At 44.4% G+C, this 17,896-nt stretch overlaps 1 protein-coding gene across 5 annotated transcripts in view; it reads right to left on the bottom strand.

Moving 5' to 3' along the window:
• Positions 1 to 17,896, bottom strand: part of pds5 (cohesin associated factor B pds5) — a 180,145-nt gene that overhangs the window by 137,243 nt on the left and 25,006 nt on the right. For all 5 annotated transcript variants that reach the window (XM_068386964.1, XM_068386968.1, XM_068386967.1 and 2 more), the window contains exon 2: positions 8,681 to 8,836. In XM_068386964.1, the coding sequence (XP_068243065.1) occupies positions 8,681 to 8,827 (147 nt within the window). In that variant the 5' untranslated portion in view covers positions 8,828 to 8,836. The remainder of the gene's footprint in view (positions 1 to 8,680; positions 8,837 to 17,896) is intronic.

Genomic DNA, 17,896 nt, shown 5'->3' with positions numbered 1-17,896 from the left:
GTCTGGCTTTTGGCTTTGCCCGGGGACTCCTTATTTGAGTGTATAAGCACCCAAGAAATAGGGAGTCCCTGCACCTCGCTAGAACCTTGCTACGCAAGGTCTGCGGCCTACGCAAGCTGTGTGAACGTATGAGAAGTGTGACTCGTCCTAGAAAATTGTTCTGAAGTTCTTTAGATGGAAACTTGTAGACTAAGACTTTCCCAATACTACCTCGTCAGCGTATGGGGACGTAACAGTATTAACCTTAATACTAGGAACACAAGGGAGCATGGTTCACCTGCAGTGGATTGAGGTCAGCTATGCAGAGAACCCAGGATGCTCCTTTCCCCAAGAGAGAGGATGATGAAGAAAAGAATAAGGGCCAGTCAAACCTTTTCATTCATAGAGACTAAAACCGGGTAACAATGCCTTCAACCTTCTGCTACTTGTCCAATAAGGAGCTTGAGATTTTAAACCAACTGTTGTGCAGCCACCACAGGACCGATAGAGAACGTATCGAGTCTCCTGTGGGACACGTCTTGCAGGTAGTGGGATGTGAACGTTGTTTGATGTTTCCACACCCCAGCTTGAAGAACCTGCGTCACTGAAAAATTTCTTTTGAAAGCCAGGGATGTAGCTATGCCCCTGACATCATGTGCTCTGGGGTGACATGACAGAGGAGGGTCTGGATTCAGTGCCAGGTCAGTGACCCTGCGAATCCATGCGGAGATGGTGTTCTTGGAGAGCCTCCTCTCAGTCCTTCCTGTGCTGACGAATAGTGCTGGCACACGAGAACGGGCTGTGGCTGTTCATTTGAGGTACAGCCTCAAGCTCCTTACTGGGCATAGTAAGAGATGGTCTGGGTCATCTGTTACAGTACGGAGACTAGAAATCCGGAAGGAGTCGAATCGAGGATCTGCTACTCCTGGATCCTGAGTCAGCAATAAACTCAAGGATGAAGCTGAACGTTACCCCCCCCCTCCGCTTGAATGGGCAATGTCATACGAGAGACAATGAAATTCGTCGACTCGCTTGGCCAAGGGCAAAGCTAGCAGGAATACCGTCTTCCAGGTTAGGTGGCGATCTGATGCCTGGTGTAATGGTTCATAGGGAGGTCTCTTAAGAGACCCGAGAACTCGAACTACGTTCCATGGGGGAGGTCTCACTTCCGACTGAGGGCAGGTATGCTCATAACTACGTATGAGTAGAGGAAGTTCTAGCGATGAGGAAATGTCCATTCCTTTCAGCCTGAAGGAGAGACTTAAAGCTGAGCGATAGCCTTTCACTGCCGAGACTAAAAGGCATATTTCTTCACGCAAATACACGAGGAACTCCGCTATTGTTGGAATAGTGGCATCGAAAGGAGAGATACCCCTTCCATGACACCAACCACAGAAGACTTTCCACTTTGCCTGGTAGACTGCTGCTGAAGACTTTCGCAGGTGTCCAGACATAATGATCGCAACTTGCTGCGAAAATCCTCTCTCAGAGAGGAGATGCTGGATAGTCTCCAGGCTTGAAGCCGTAGTGAACCTACGGCTTTGTGGAAGATGTTGGCATGTGGCTGTTTGAGTAGATTGTGTCATGGAGGGAGTTCACTTGGTGGCTTTGTTACGAGTTGCAGAAGGTCTGGAAACCATTCTGCGTGATGCTATAGCGGAGCTACGAGGGTCCTTGATAGATTGACCGATGTTCTGGTCTTGTTGAGTACCCTCCTCATCAGACAAAATGGGGGAAAGGCGTAAACGTCTTTGTTGTCCAACCGTTGTTGGAAAGCATCTTGCTAGAGAGCCTTGGGGTCTGGGACTGGGGAACAGTACAGCGGGAGCCTGAAGTTCAGGGCCGTTGCGAAGAGGTCTACAGTCGGAGAACACCACAAAGTCAGGACTTTGTTGGCTACTAGATGATCCAAAGGCCACTCGGTAACCACTATCTGAGATGCTCTGCTCAGGTTGTTGGCGAGCACATTCCTTTTACCTGGGATGAAGCATGCCAATAGTGGTATCGAGTGGATTTCGGCCCATCTCAGTATCTCCACTGCTAGATGGGATAGTTGCTGCGAAAAAGTACCTTGTTGTTTGTGGATGTAGGCCACTACTGTGGTGTTGTCGCTCATCACCACCACAGAGTGACTTGCCAGGTACTGTTGGAACTGTTGAAGGGCCAGAAAGACGGCCTTCATCTCTAGGAGATTTATGTGGAGTAATTTTTCTGACTCTAACCAGAGGCCTGAGGTCGTGTGGTGCAGCACGTGGGCACCCCACCCTTTTTTTTGAAGCGTCTGAAAACAGCATCAAATCTGGGGGGAGGACGAGAAGATCCACACCTTTTCACAGGTTCTCGTCTGCCACCCACCACTGGAGATACGTCAGTTCCGCAGGTCCCATGGGGATCTGATGTCCGGGGAGTCGTACGCTTGATTCCACCGGGACTTCAGTCTCCACTGGAGGGATCTCATCCTGAGGCGACCATTGGGAACTAGACGGGCCAGAGATGAAAGGTGACCGAGGAGACGTAACCACGATTGGGCTGAAAGTTCTTCTTGTCTGAGAAAAGGTCTTGCGACATTCCTCAGCCTTGCTATCCTGTCGTCTGATGGGAAGGCTTTGTGGAGAGTGGTGTCTATAATCATGCTTAGGTATACGTCTTTGAGTGGGAAACAGTGAAGACTTATCGAGATATACCATGATCCCCAGATCTTGGCAAAGTCTCAGAAGTTTGTCTCGGTGTTGAAGAAGGGTTGACACCGAGTCTGCTAAGATTAACCAGTCGTCCAGATAACAGAGGAGACGGATGCCAATCCTGCGTGCCCAAGATGATACTAGGGTGAACACTCTGGTGAAGACTTGTGGTGCTGTGGAGAGACCGAAGCACAGCACCTTGAACTGGTACTTTCTGTTGTCTAGGCTGAATCTCAAGTACTTCCTTGAAGACGGATAGACTGAGATCTGGAAGTACACGTCCTTTAGGTCCAGTGTGCACATGGTCTTGCTGTCTTACTGCTAGTCTGACTGTGTACGCCGTCTCCACGCTGAACGGAGTTTGTTTGACAAACTTGTTCAGAGCTGAGAGGTCGATGACTGGTCTCCAGCCTCCAGACGTCTTCTTTACAAGAAAGAGTCGACTGAAGAAGCCTAGAGATCCGTCGAGGACCTCTTGGAGAGCGTCCTTCTTCAACAGGGTCTGGACTTCTGCCCGAAGGGAGTTCAATAACACTGGATTCGTCGTCAGGGGAGGTAGAGATGTTATGAACAGGGCGCGATATCCTAGATTGATCACGGAGATTGTCCAGGAATCGGCCCCCGAGTTGCTTCCACCTGTTTGAGCAACTTTGTAGGCATTCCCCCACTGGTGGACATGCAGGGAGACTGTCTATCCTAGCGTTTGCAGCCTCGGCTGCTCCCTCTAGGATTCTCGCCTCCCCTAGAAGACTTTCTGCCCTTCCTTTCTTTGACAGGAAAGGGCTTAGACACCAAGGTCTTCGCTGCTGTTGTCATCTTAGTGGTCTTGACTGGACAGGACTGCTGTGGTGCTGAAGGCTTATAGGGCTTGGATGTTAAAGCCCTATGAAGGAGGGAGTCTTGATGAGATTTCCCCCACCTCTCAGCAGCATGTTCCACATCCTTAGGCTCAAACAAGACTGATCCCTATAGGGAGGAATGTCTGAGCCTATTGATCTTGGTGCTAGGGACCTTCTGATGGAAACTCTCAGCTACTGCATCCCAACGTTTCAGGATGGTATTTTCCCACAAGTTCGAGACTTGGTGAGCCAGAAACTCGATCATGCGAGTACCTGAGAGAAGGAAGGTTTTCATAGCTTTCCTGGTACGTTCTTTGGAGAAGTCCTCAGAACATATCAGGATACCTAAGGTCCCCAAGTAGATATCGAGCCACGAAGTGGCTTGCATAGCACACTTCACAACTTTCCCCTGGTTGAGGATCTCGGCTGCCGAGTACAAGACCTGCCAGTTGGAGTCTCTCTCTCAGGAGGGACTCCCCTGGTTAGCTCTTTCAGCGAGTGGTGAAGAGGAAGAGCTAAACAAGGCTCCTCAAGGATCCCAAAGTGCCTCCTCTGCTGTACACGAGGAGGTGGGAGGATGTTGTTGGTGGCACCGGAACGGTTGGAGGAGGACATCTCGGAGAGCTGCTGTGAGATCTTGTCCCTGGTACTCTTAACCCCTTGAGACCAGGGCAGTTCTGCACTGGTCTTGGAGGGTTTCTGAGTACCAAAGACACGGTCCAAGACCATGTCCTTGCTCTCTCGAGGAGGGATCTCTGGGTCGGAAAACCTGTTGAGAGCCCTCATTAGAGTCAGAACTTGCCAAAACGCATGTTCTGACTCTTGCTAGTCTCCTCCTACTGTAGGACTTGCAGCGAAGTCTCCTTCTATCCCTAAAGGCTCTTCTTGGGGAGAGTCGCAGACATTCTCTGAGTGGGTAGCTGGCTCCATCCTAGTCCTAGTAGAGGACTTCGGCAATGTTTTGGAATCCTTAGATCCCTTCCTGAGAAGGGTGTAGGGCTCCAACATTGACGAGGGTGGCATGTTCCTTTCAATCCCCAACTGAGTAGGCCCCTCGGCGCGAGGAGAGGTTTCCCCCATTGGTGCGATGGGGGAAAGTCTCTCTTCGCGTGATTCCCTTGGGGACGGGAAATCTTCCTCCAAAAGGGAAGGAGAGGCAGTCTGAGAAAAAGAAGGAACCTCCCTCGAAGGTCTGCGTGGAGTCCGTTTCGCCCTTGGGGAAGTGACCACGTCTGGAACTCCTCTTTTTCTCTTCAAAGGGGTAGAAGAAGCCATGGTTCTGTGTCCCAATTCAGAGAAGACAGGCTTGAGAGCCTGCGTTACGGCTCTGATCAGTAAACCGAACCAGGGCTGTTGGCTGACAGACGCGCTGTCAGACATACCCCTTGAAGGGACAGGGATTGAAGGATCCCTGGGAGGAGTCCCCACCATTGGTGGGTTCGCCTGTGGTGGCTTTGGGGGTCTATACCAGCCATAGGGCGCGCGGGCGCACAGTTGAATCATGTGAGGTGCACGGGAGAGCGAGAAAATGTTGGCGCGCATCCTTTGGAGAGGATGGGCGAGCGTACGCGTATCCTTGCAGAAGCGCGCAGGAGAAGGCTGGCGCAATGGTACTGGTTGGCACGTGAGAGAAGCCAGCATTGCTGACTTCCCAGAGGTACTCTTTCAGTAGATCGTTGGCGCGCAGGTTTTCCCTGGTGCGTATGATGATACATAGCATGGCGCGCAGGGGAGTTGGATGTTGCACGCGTATGCGCACGAGCAGGAGACTGGTGGCGCGCGGGAGAGCACCATTGCGCAGGAGGTTGATGGCGCGCCGGTGGTATGCACGCAGCTAGGCACAAACGCATAGGAGAATGTTGCCGCGTAAGCGCAGGGCGTGCAGGAGAACATGGGCGCACATAGCGCATGATGGAGCTATGCTCCTGTTGGCGCATACACCCTTGATGCCCTGTGTTAGGGTTTAGTGATGGGGCCTGACAAGCTACTAATGAGCATTCGTCAGGTCTCGTTGGCGCGTAGCGCGTATGTGGTTGGCGCGCAATAGCGTGTTTTGGTGGAGCCTTGTTAGGCCCATGTAGAAATGGTGACAGCAGGTCGGCAGGTCTGTCGGATGGAAGGTCGACGTGTCCTTTAAAAGGACGACCTTCCACCGAAGGAGATCACGAACAATCTGCATAAAGGTCCAGAACCAGTGCAGGAGCAGTGATGGATGATTGGTCTTGAGGCTACTCTGCGGTGGACTGCATCAAAGATGTTGAACCAAAGAGGTGCCTGCTCAACGCAGGTGAAGGAAGGCCTCTAAGGCAAAGAGGGAGGCGAGCCTTCCGACGAATGCGCCCTCTGAGGGCCATTGGATCAGCAAGCTGACCTTCTGCAGTCCTCTGAAGAGGAGTCTCTGTAAGTGAACTCCCCCAAGGGGGAGAAACACTAGCAGGAGACAGACGATGGACTTAGTTTCTCCCTCGTAGGTTGAACAGGAACAGAAGAAAATAAGCCGTCAGCTACCATAGAGTTTGGAGAGGCAGAGGTGATGGGTGATACCGCATTGGATACCTCTGACACCACAACATCGACAAGAGACAGAGGATCAACCTCCGACGGTGACGACAATTGCTTGACAGTGGCACCCAATCGGATGTAGTTAAGCAAAACCTCCTTGGAGCGCGAACCCATAAGCCCCAAGGAGGACCAAAGCTGGAAAAGGGAGGTTAATAACATATCCTTCCCCGGGGGGAGAGGAGGAGAGCTGCTTCGCTAGGGGGAAGCAACGTCATCTCTCGAGTCCCGAGGTAGGTAAACAATACTGTACATCGGTCTACGCTACCACTCGACGGTCTCTCAAAAGAGACCGACCGAGGGGGAGCTTCGGAGGAGGTTTGGGCAACAGAAGAAGAGGCCTTGGGATTTTCTCCCTTTGAAGCAACCTTCGAAGGTGAAATATCCCGTTTGGACTTCTTCTTCGGTCTTCGCGAAAACCTCTCCCACTGGGAGGTAGACCACTCCCTACACCTGTTGTTGCTATCACAACGTTGGCCCCTACAAGAAGAACAAAGGGCGTGAAGATCAGTCTCGACCGCCGACATGAATGTTCCACAGGGGCGGTCGGGAAACCCAGGGCAGGTGCGCATGATCGCAGAGGCCAACTTCACATATAAAGAACTAGAAAAAGAAAAGACAAAAGCAATTAAATGGCTGCCAAATGACGGCGAGGATGAGTGCGGACACATCTGACCACCATCCGAGCCGAGAGCAAAGAGAGCTCAAGCACAGGTGTGTGGGGGAGGGGGGGGTAGCAAGCTACCCTCCCCTATCCCCGCTAACTAGTGGTGCGAGTGGTAAACCCTCGTTAAAAATTAATGGCTTGTCATTTCAGCTACGCCGAATGTAATACCCCTATTAAATAGCGTGGTTTGTATTCCAGTTACGGAACAAAAAGGTTCTTCTGAAAATAACCATGTTGCTGTTACAAAGAACATGTAAAGTTTACAGCATTATGAACATTAGGCAAGGTACTAGGGTGAGGGTGGCTAAGTAAAGCAATCGGTTTGTTATTTGAATAGACAATGGTTGTTGGATTATGTGAACTAGCTTGTTGGTGGTTATAATCCGAAGCTTCCTGATAATAGGCTGAAGTTGACAATGGAACACAACCATGAAGGGGTTCCGTTTGCATACAAGCCTGAGAAGTGGTAGCCTGGTCTGAACATGCATAATCGTGTAATAATGGAACATGACCATCACACAGAAGAATATCCCCATGCATTGATATGGCGGCGAGTGTTGTGACATCATCATACGTGGACACAGAGTCGTATGGCAGGGCTGATCCCTGTGTGGACAAAATGCATGGGACTAATAAAGACTTTGAAGTTACAAATGACAAACTAGCAGTTGGCTTGGAAGGAGAGGACAAAAGGGCTAGAGCAACTTGATTTGACCAAAGTCGTGGTCCAACAAACCTCAAAATATTGTGAAGCGAGTCCAGAGAACTCTTAAGAGGAGAGTAGTGCCGAGGACTTCTGCAGGTACGAGGAAAGCTTGGCTTATGAGAACAAGCTGAAGAATGATAAAAGGGATCCTCTAACAAGGAGAAATGGCAGTCTCGACTCTAGGGTTCCACGAACGGGATATAACGGAGACTTTTGACACTTTGATCGGAGATATCTCCTAAAGCAAAAAGTCAGCCCTGACAAAATCAGCCATATAGGACTTGCTACTCAAAACACTTGTGGAAGGCAAGGGAGATCTATGCCTTACAAAGTAATCAGAGACCAAGGATACCGAGATCAGATCCGTTTCAGGGAGCGCCATGGCAGTAGCCAAAGGATCTATCCCAAGCATCAACTCAGGATTACCATGCACATTCCCAATACTAAGTGACACGACATTAATAAATTTATGGTCATCAACTATCAAATTATTGCCTTTATCCTCTGTGACCGGGGCCTCAGGAGCCTCTAGACACAAAAGAGGAGGATGGAGGATAACTTTCGACACAGAAATGAGTTGCATTTCTTACTATTGCTTGAAGAAGACAAGGAAGGAGAACAATTTCTCTTGGCTCATTTCTTGCATCGAAAACGATCTCTCTTCCACTGGGAGGAGAGCCACTCCCTACAATACTCACAAGGAAATTCCAGGAAAATCTTTTGCCACAGCATGAGGGGCAACAGATATGTGGATAAACATCAACCAGACTCATGAGGCTGCCGCAAGGGCACACACCACGGCTGGGGCATGATCACATGATGCTAGAATAACTACCCATAATTCAGCAAACTTCTTATTGTGCAAATAATGAAAGCATACCTAGTGATAGACACAAAGCACTAAGCACTATATGGGTAACCAAGTGTGGATAAGTTGAAAGTCATGATCGTACAAGGGAGGAGGGGATGTCTCCTCTTAACAAGACCACCAGAAGACGAGTGAGGTAAGCCCTTAAAGTCAAGCAGCTGCGCATTACGCTGCCATGCAGTGGGTTGTCTAGCAACCTACTGTGATGCAATCAAACCTTTTCTATTTTTACTATCTGGTCGTAGAAAATGGGACTACGAGTAATACATTTAAATGACTCAGAAGTTTGTACCTGCGTAAGAATAAAACAAAATTTTCACAATATCACAAAACACGTTTATTTATATAATATAACATGATACTGTACCAATCAATGATTACCTGATAGGCTCCATCGTCCTGGCCCATTGACTGCAAAGTATGGGCCAATGTTTTCAATCTCCTAATCATTTCATCGGGACCAATATCCTCTGTCACTTCCCTGCATCCCGGAGGATACAGGATTGTTAGGTTGTCCCCACGTCCCATCCTCCACCCCTGAAAGAAAACAATTAAAATTGATCCTTTAATAAAATAAAAAAAAACATTTGAATATCAATCACTTCCCTCATAGCAATATTGCATAAAACTAATCAAGTATTTACCTACTGTAGAGTACAATATGAAACTACAGTACACAATAAATGCTTAAACTCCAATTGCAATAGCTATAAATAATTATCATCTTTTTAATTTTATATAAGAACTGTTAAGAGAGGTTAAATTTCACACCAGAGACATTGTGGCACATTAAACTCTAGGTAGTAATTCTTCTACTTGCTAAATTACCTGCTGCTCCAAGGGGGAAAATCAATTCAATATTCAGATAAGAAAGCTAATAATTTTGACAATCTATATAAATGTTAACAGTCAGGACATTAAATCCAGCCCTTGTATAAACTAGAAGTGACTCGAGTTCCTTTGCTACATTATTGCCCGTTGAGATACTACCACTAGAGTTACGGCTTCTTTTGACTAGCCAGACAGTACTACATTGGATCCTTCTCTCTGGTTACGGTTCATCTTATCATTGCCTACACATAAACCAAATAGCCTGGCCTATTCTTTACATATTCTCCTCTGTCCTCATACACCTGACAACACTGAGATTACCAAACAATTCCTCTTCACCCAAGGCGTTACTGCACTGTGATTGTCCAGTGGCCACTTTCCTCTTGCTAAGGGTAAAAGAGAGACTTTAGCTATGGTAAGCAGCTCTTCTAGGAGAAGGACACTCAAAAATCAAACCATTGTTCTCTAGTCTTGTGTAGTGTCATAGCCTCTATATCATGGCCTTCCACTGTCTTGGGCTAGAGTTCTCTTGCTTGAGGGTACATTCGGGCACACTATTCTATCTAATTTCTCTTCCTCTTGCTTTGTTGAAGTTTTTCTAGTTTATGAGATTTTTTTTTACTCTTCTTAAGATATTTCATTTTTCCATTTTTCCTTTCCTCGCTGAGCTATTTTCCCTTTTGGGGCCCCTGGGCTTATAGCAACTTGCTATTCCAACTAGGGTTGTAGCTTAGCAAGTAATAATAATAATAATAATAAATAACGGTACACTTGGCTCTCAGGCAATGAATGCAGAGAACATGATTCTAAAATATCTTAAATGTGCAATACCAGGCTTTAAATGCAATGACTTGACTAACAGCAGTTTGGAGACAATTTGGTTAAGCACATGAATTCGAAACTTAATCATCTGAATTCCATATCTATTATCAACCAACTCATAAATCATGCCTAATTGACGATTTGTTTAAAGACTGGTTTCTAAACTGTTTTGTTCCAACATTTAGCAATACTCACTCAATATTTCATTACTGTTTGACAAATATGTTGGGCATCCATCCTAATTTCATAAAAAATAAAGCACATTTTCAAAAAAAAAAAAAAAAAAAAAAAAAAAAACTTTCTCAATGGCATAAACCTTGAGATATGTACAAACAAGCAGTGACATATTTTCAAGTTAACACCCAAACTAAGCCTACACAACAGCATACTTACCACTGACTTACTACATCACATTTACAAAGAAAGATGGACATTCAAACGGTATTTTGTTAATAGATATTCATATGTATGTGATGAAATGTATTACAAAAAAAATTTTACTCTAGTTTTGGGTTCAAATTTATTATGAACAAGATTTAGAAGTAAATTTCATTTGTAGAAATATAGAAATTTTTAAGGAATTTGAATTTTCCTAGCTATAAAATAAGGAATGTTTTCAAGGTAGCTGAAACGGCCGTTGAATTTATCAACATGATAATCAACGACAGGTTGTGATCGTGGACGCGGAGTAGCCCTGCCAACTCTTCCATTAAAGACTCTTCTCTTTTGACCTTAGGCCAGTGGTTCCCAACCTTTTTTTTAAAGCGACCCCAATCATGCACCTCAAGCTATGACCGCGACCCCACTAGTTTAGTTGTATAAGTATTATTATATATTACTAGTTGTTGGCTGTAAAAGTAAGGGACAATAAATATCCTTCTATAAGAGGGGTATTATAAGGTTGGAAAAGACAAAACTAACATCATTAAATTTCATCATAGCATGATAAATTTTAAGGCTTAACATTAATCAAAAACCCCACTTCTAGAATAATATTTTGTCACATTCCACAAAAACAAACTAAAAGTATTTATAAGTGTTTTCTGTTAAATGGTAAACTGATTTTATTGGGACCCTTGGGCCTGGATCATGAGGCTAAGTTTCTCTATTCGGGGTTCAGTCTTAGAAAAAGGGTAGGTAGCAAGGAAAGTGAAGGGGCAAGGAACAAGGAGGAGGAGGCGTAGAGAGGAGGGGAGGGGTCAAGGAAGGAGTAACAAGGAAAAGAGGTGTAATATATTTGCAAATCACAGTAAATAAGACGAAGCAGAAACAAAAAAAATCAATGATATACAGCACTCCAAATCTCGCCAAAACTACAACCTCAAAAACCAACCATATATAATCCTCCAAATCTCTAAACAACCGCCAAAACAACAACCTCCAAAACCAATGACATAAAATCCTCCAATTCTCTTAACATGCCAAAACAATAACCTCCAAAACCAATGACATAAAATCCTCCAAATCTCTAAACAACTGCCAAAACAACAACCTCCAAAACCAATGACATAAAATCCTCCAAATCTCTAAACAACTGCTAAAACAATAACCTCAAAAATCAATGACAAAATAGTCCAAATTTAAAAACAACTGCCAAAACAACAACCTCAAAAACCAGCAACATAAAATCCTCCAAATCTCTAAACAACTGCCAAAACAATAACCTCCAAAACCAATGACATAAAATCCTTAAAATCTCTAAACAACTGCCAAAACAACAACCTCCAAAACCAATGACATAAAAGCCTCCAAATCTCTAAACAACTGCCAAAATAACAACCTCAAAAACTGGCGACTTAAAATCCTCCAAATCTCTAAACAACTGCCAAAACTATAACCTCCAAAACCAAAGGCATAAAATCCTCCAAATCTCTAAACAACTGCCGAAACAACAACCTCCAAAACCAATGACATAAAATCCTCCAAATCTCTTAACAACTGCCAAAACAATAGCATAAAAAACTAGCGTCATAAAATCCTCCAAATCTCTAAACAACTGCCAAAACAACAACATAAAAAACTAGCGTCATAAAATCCTTCAAATCTCTAAACAACTGCCAAAACAACAACCCACAAAAACCAATGACAAAATCTTCAAAATATATAAACAACCGCCAAAACAACAACACCAAAAACCAGCGACATAAAATTCTCCAAATCTCTGAACAACCGTCAAAACAACAACCTCAAATATCAATGACATATAATTCTAAAAGATCTAAACAACTGCCAAAACAACAACCTCAAAACCCAGCGACATAAAATCCTCTAAATCTCTAAACAACTGCCAAAACAACAACCTCAAAAACCATTGACTTAAAATCCTCTAAATCTCAAAACAACTGCCAAAAAAAAAAAAAACCTCCAAAACCAATGACATAAAATCCTCCAACTCTCTAAACAACTGCCAAAACAATAACCTCCAAAACCACTGACTTAAAATCCTCCAAATCTCTAAACAACTGCCAAAACAACAGCCTCCAACACCAATGACATAAAATCCTCCAAATCTCTAAACAACTGTCAAAACAACAACCTCCAAAACCAATGACATAAAATTCTCCAAATCTCTAAACAACTGCCAAAACAACAACCTCAAAAACCCAGCGACATAAAATCCTCCAAATCTCTAACCAACTGCCAAAACAACAACCTCCAAAACCAATGACATAAAATTCTCCAAATCTCTAAACAACTGCCAAAACAACAACCTCAAAAACCCAGCAACATAAAATCCTCCAAATATCTAAACTGCCGCCAAAACATCAGCCTCCAAAACCAATTACATAAAATCCTCCAAATCTCTAACCAACTGCCAAAACAACCTCCAAAACCAATGACATAAAATCCTCCAAATCTCTAAACAACTGCCAAAACAACCTCCAAAACCAATGACATAAAATCCTCCAAATCTCTAAACAACTGCCAAAACAACAGCCTCCAAAACCAATGACATAAAATCCTTAAAATCTCTAAACAACTGCCAAAACAACCTCCAAAACCAATGACATAAAATCCTCCAAATCTCTAAACAACTGCCATAACAACCTCCAAAACCAATGACATAAAATCCTCCAAATCTCTAAACAACTGCCAAAACAACCTCCAAAACCAATGACATAAAATCCTCCAAATCTCTAAACAACTGCCAAAACAACAACCTCCAAAACCATTGACATAAAATCCTCTAAATCTCTAAACAACTGCCAAAACAACCTCAAAAACCATTGACTTAAAATCCTCTAAATCTCAAAACAACTGCCAAAAAAAAACAACCTCCAAAACCAATGACATAAAATCCTCCAACTCTCTAAACAACTGCCAAAACAATAACCTCCAAAACCACTGACTTAAAATCCTCCAAATCTCTAAACAACTGCCAAAACAACAGCCTCCAAAACCAATGACATAAAATCCTCCAAATCTCTAAACAACTGCCAAAACAACAACCTCCAAAACCAATGACATAAAATCCTCCAAATCTCTAAACAACTGCCAAAACAACAATCTCAAAAACCCAGCGACATAAAATCCTCCAAATCTCTAAACAACTGCCAAAACAACAGCCTCCAAAACCAATGACATAAAATCCTCCAAATCTCTAAACAACTGCCAAAACAACAACCTCCAAAACCATTGACATAAAATCCTCTAAATCTCTAAACAACTGCCAAAACAACCTCAAAAACCATTGACTTAAAATCCTCTAAATCTCAAAACAACTGCCAAAAAAAAACAACCTCCAAAACCAATGACATAAAATCCTCCAAATCTCTAAACAACTGCCAAAACAACAGCCTCCAAAACCAATGACATAAAATCCTCCAAATCTCTAAACAACTGCCAAAACAACAACCTCCAAAACCAATGGCATAAAATTCTCCAAATCTCTAAACAACTGCCAAAACAACAATCTCAAAAACCCAGCGACATAAAATCCTCCAAATCTCTAAACAACTGCCAAAACAACAACCTCCAAAACCAATGACATAAAATCCTCCAAATCTCTAAACAACTGCTAAAACAATAACCTCAAAAATCAATGACAAAATAGTCCAAATTTCAAAACAACTGCCAAAACAACCACCTCAAAAAACAGCGACATAAAATCCTCGAAATCTCTAAACAACCGCCAAACCAACGACCTTTTCAACCGAGTGACCAGCGCCGCAAACGTGCCAACTTCACAAGAGCATACAAATAAAATAACACATCTAATAACACAATTATTTCATTAAATGAAACAATAATCGAAAGAATACAAATTCACAAGAGGTATATAAAAAGGAAAGGAGAGGAGTAAAGATGAGGAGAGGAAGGGAAGTGGCAAGGAAATATCGAAGTGGGGAGGGGGGGGGGCAAGGAGGAGGAAGAGAGGAGGGCAGGGATAAAAAAGACGCAGGGGGAGAAGGGGCCCGGAAAGACGGGGAAGGGGGGAGAGGAGCAAGGAAAGGGTGGCGGAGGGAAACGGAAAAATGTAGGAGGAGAGGGCATGAAAAGTGCCCCTCCCCTTCTCTTCCTCTTCCATTGCCCATCTCTCTCTTTAAATATGGTGGGGGGTACCGTGTGGTTTTAGAAGCCTCAATTATGAACACTGTGATAGGCTATAATCCACTGACATACTGTGGTGCAATACTTCGTCAGCAAGGGAAGTACTCAGTTTCTATTGTTGGCATACCACTTTTTCATGAATAATTAAGAATTTTAAAGAAACAAAGACTGAGTGTAACTTATACAGCACATTCGAAATCACTATACAGGTATAAATGCATCAACTATATAAGACGAACAAATAGTAGTGTTTCCCGTTGCGGCAGTACAGCTGGAGTGGCTACCTGGTGATGCTGTTCACGTATCAAATGTGTACAGCACACAGGGATACCACCATTAAAATTTAGTATTTTTATATTTGTACATGAATAGATAGATATATAAAAGTCGATAAACAAAAATCCACAAATAAGTTTTTATATTTTTCCTTTACTGCGAGTTCTGCCATATTTTGAATCTTTAATTTTATTTTGATATTTTGAGATTTTGGCGACCCCAGGGTTGGGAAACCTGGCCTTAGGCTCACCACTGAGAGGGGTGGTTGTGGTAGAAGTTTAACTTTAAAAGGATTGGATTTGTATGGCTGGGAGGCCTGGCAGGAACTAGTGGAACTGTTGAAGCATCTGAGAACAGCATCAAATCTGGGGGAAGACAAGAAGATCCCCTCCCTTTCGTAGGTTCTCGTCTGACACCCACCATTTGAGGTCCATCTGTTCCGCTGATCCCACGAGGATCAAGATGTCCAGGGAGTCGAAGGGCTGATTCTACCGGGACTTGAGTCGCCACTAGACAGATCGAATCCTGAGGCGACCGTTGGGAACTAGACGGGCCAGAGATGAAAGGTGTCCAAGGAGATTTAACCACGTCTGGGCTGAAAGTTCTTCTTGTCAGAGTAAGGGTATTGCAACTTTTCTCAGCCTCATTATCCTGTTGTCTCATGGGAAAGCTTTGTGGAGATTGGTGTCTATTATCATGCCTAGGTATACCAGTCTCTGCGTAGGAAACAGGGCGGACTTCTCGAGGTTTACAATGATCCCTAGATCTTGGCAAAGCCTAAGAAGTTATGTCTCGGTGTCGAAGAAGGGTTGACACCGGATCCACCAAGATTAGCCAGTCATCCAGATAACGGAAGAGACGGATGCCAATCCTGTGTGCCCAAGATGATTATAGGGTGAACACTCTGGTGAAGACTTGAGGTACTGTGGTAAGACCAAAGCACAGCACCTTGAACTGGTATTTTCTATTGTCTAGGCTGAATCTTAAGAACAGTACTTCGTTGAAGATGGATGGATTGGGATCTGAAAGTACACGTCCTTTAGGTCCAGTGTGCACATGAAGTCCCGTGGTCTTACCGCTTGTCTGACTATGTCTACCATCTCAATGCTGAACGGAGTTTACTTGACAAACTTGTTCAGAGCTGAGAGGTTGATGACGGGTCTCCAGCCTCTAGATGAATTTTTCACAAGAAAGAGTCGACTGAAGAAGCCTGAGGACTCGTTGAGGACCTCTTAGAGAGCGCCCTTCTTCAACAGAGTCTGGACTTCTGCCCAGAGGGCTAGCCCCTGTGCTGATTCCATTGCAAAGGAGCCTATTGACATTAGATTCCTGATCAGGGGAGAGAGAGATGTTGTGAACGGAACGCGAAACCCTGAACAAATCAAGGATATTGTGCAGGGTTCTGCCCTGAGTTACTTCCACCTGTCCCAACAACTTTGTAGGCGGGGGGGGGGGGGGGGGGGGGGGGGGGAATGCCTTTCCTAGCGTTTGCGGCCTCAGCCGCTCCATCTAGGAAATTTTCCTCCCCTGGAGGAATTAGTGCCTTTCCCGTCTGGTCGGAGAGGGCTATTTAGACACCACTGTCTTTGCTGCTGTCTTGATCATCATTATCTTTGTTGGACGGGACTGCTGAGGAGCTGGTCATTTATAGGGCTTGGATGTTAAAGCCCTATGGAGGAGGGAGGCCTAGTGGGACTTCCTCCATCTCTCAGCAGCATGTTCCATGCCCGTTTGCTCAGAGAGGATCCCTCTACAGAGAGGTTCCTGAGCCTAGTGATCTCGTCATTCGGGACCTGCTGATGGAATCTCTCAAACACCGCATCTTGACGTTTCAGAAGGGTGATCACCCATAAGTTCAAGACTTGATGAGCGAGAAACTCGATGGTGCGAGTGCCTGAGAGAAGGAAATTTTCCATTGCTTTCTGGTTGCGTTCCTTGGAAAAATGATATTTTAATTATAAAATAAATTTTTTAATATACTTACCCGGTGAATATATAATAGCTGCTGCTCAGCGGCTCGACAGAAAACACACTCAAAAACTCGCGAGCGATTGCTATGAAGGTTGCGGGTGTGCCCACCAGCGCCAACTATCGGCCAGATACCACTCATGCATGTAAACAAACCCTTCAATTCTTCTCGTCCCGCTGCGTCTCTATTGGGGAGGAAGGGAGGGCCTTTAATTTATATATTCACCGGGTAAGTATATTCAAAAATTTATTTTATAATCAAAATATCATTTTTAAATATTTAACTTAGCCGGTGAATATATAATAGCTGATTCACACCCAAGGCGGTGGGTAGAGACCAGAGTTAATTAAGTTTACAGCGTATATGCTAAGAGTTTTTGACAGTTATCAATATAACAAAACCAAAATATATAGGTACCTGGTAAGGAAGTTGACTTAGACGATTACTCTGCCTTGTAAGTCTGTCTTCCTCACGAAGCCCAGCGATCCTCTTAGGATGCTGAAAGACTCCCAGGAGCTGAAGTATGAAGGGTTGCAACCCATACTAACAGGACCTCATCAAACCCCTAATCTGGGCGCTCTCAAGAAATGACTTTGACCACCCGCCAAATCAACCAGGATGCGAAAGGCTTCTTAGCCTTCCGTACAACCCATAAAAAAACAATATTAAAAACATTTCAAGAGACAGATTAAAAAGGATATTGGAATTAGGGAAGTGTAGTGGTAGAACCCTCACCCACTACTGCACTCGCTGCAACGAATGGACCCAGTGTGTAGCAGTCCTCGTAAAGAGTCTGGACATCTTTCAAGTAAAATGACGCGAACACTGACTTGCTTCTCCAAAAAGTCGCGTCCATGATACTTTGCAAAGATCTATTTTGCTTGAAGGCCACGGAGGTTGCTATAGCTCTAATTTCGTGCGTCTTAACCTTAAGCAAAGATCGGTCTTCCTCATTCAAGTGGGAATGAGCTTCTCGTATTAAAAATCTGATAAAATATGACAAAGCATTCTTTGACATAGGCAAGGATGGTTTCTTAACTGAACACCATAACGCCTCAGATTTACCTCGTAATGGCTTAGTACGAGCTAAATAGAACTTCAGAGCTCTAACAGGACATAACACTCTTTCCAGTTCATTGCCTACGATC

The sequence above is a fragment of the Palaemon carinicauda genome, chromosome 14 (assembly GCF_036898095.1).
Source record: "Palaemon carinicauda isolate YSFRI2023 chromosome 14, ASM3689809v2, whole genome shotgun sequence".
NCBI classification, from domain to species: domain Eukaryota; kingdom Metazoa; phylum Arthropoda; class Malacostraca; order Decapoda; family Palaemonidae; genus Palaemon; species Palaemon carinicauda.
Note: the sequence above shows the minus strand (reverse complement) of the source record. Positions and strands in the feature narration are given on the sequence as shown.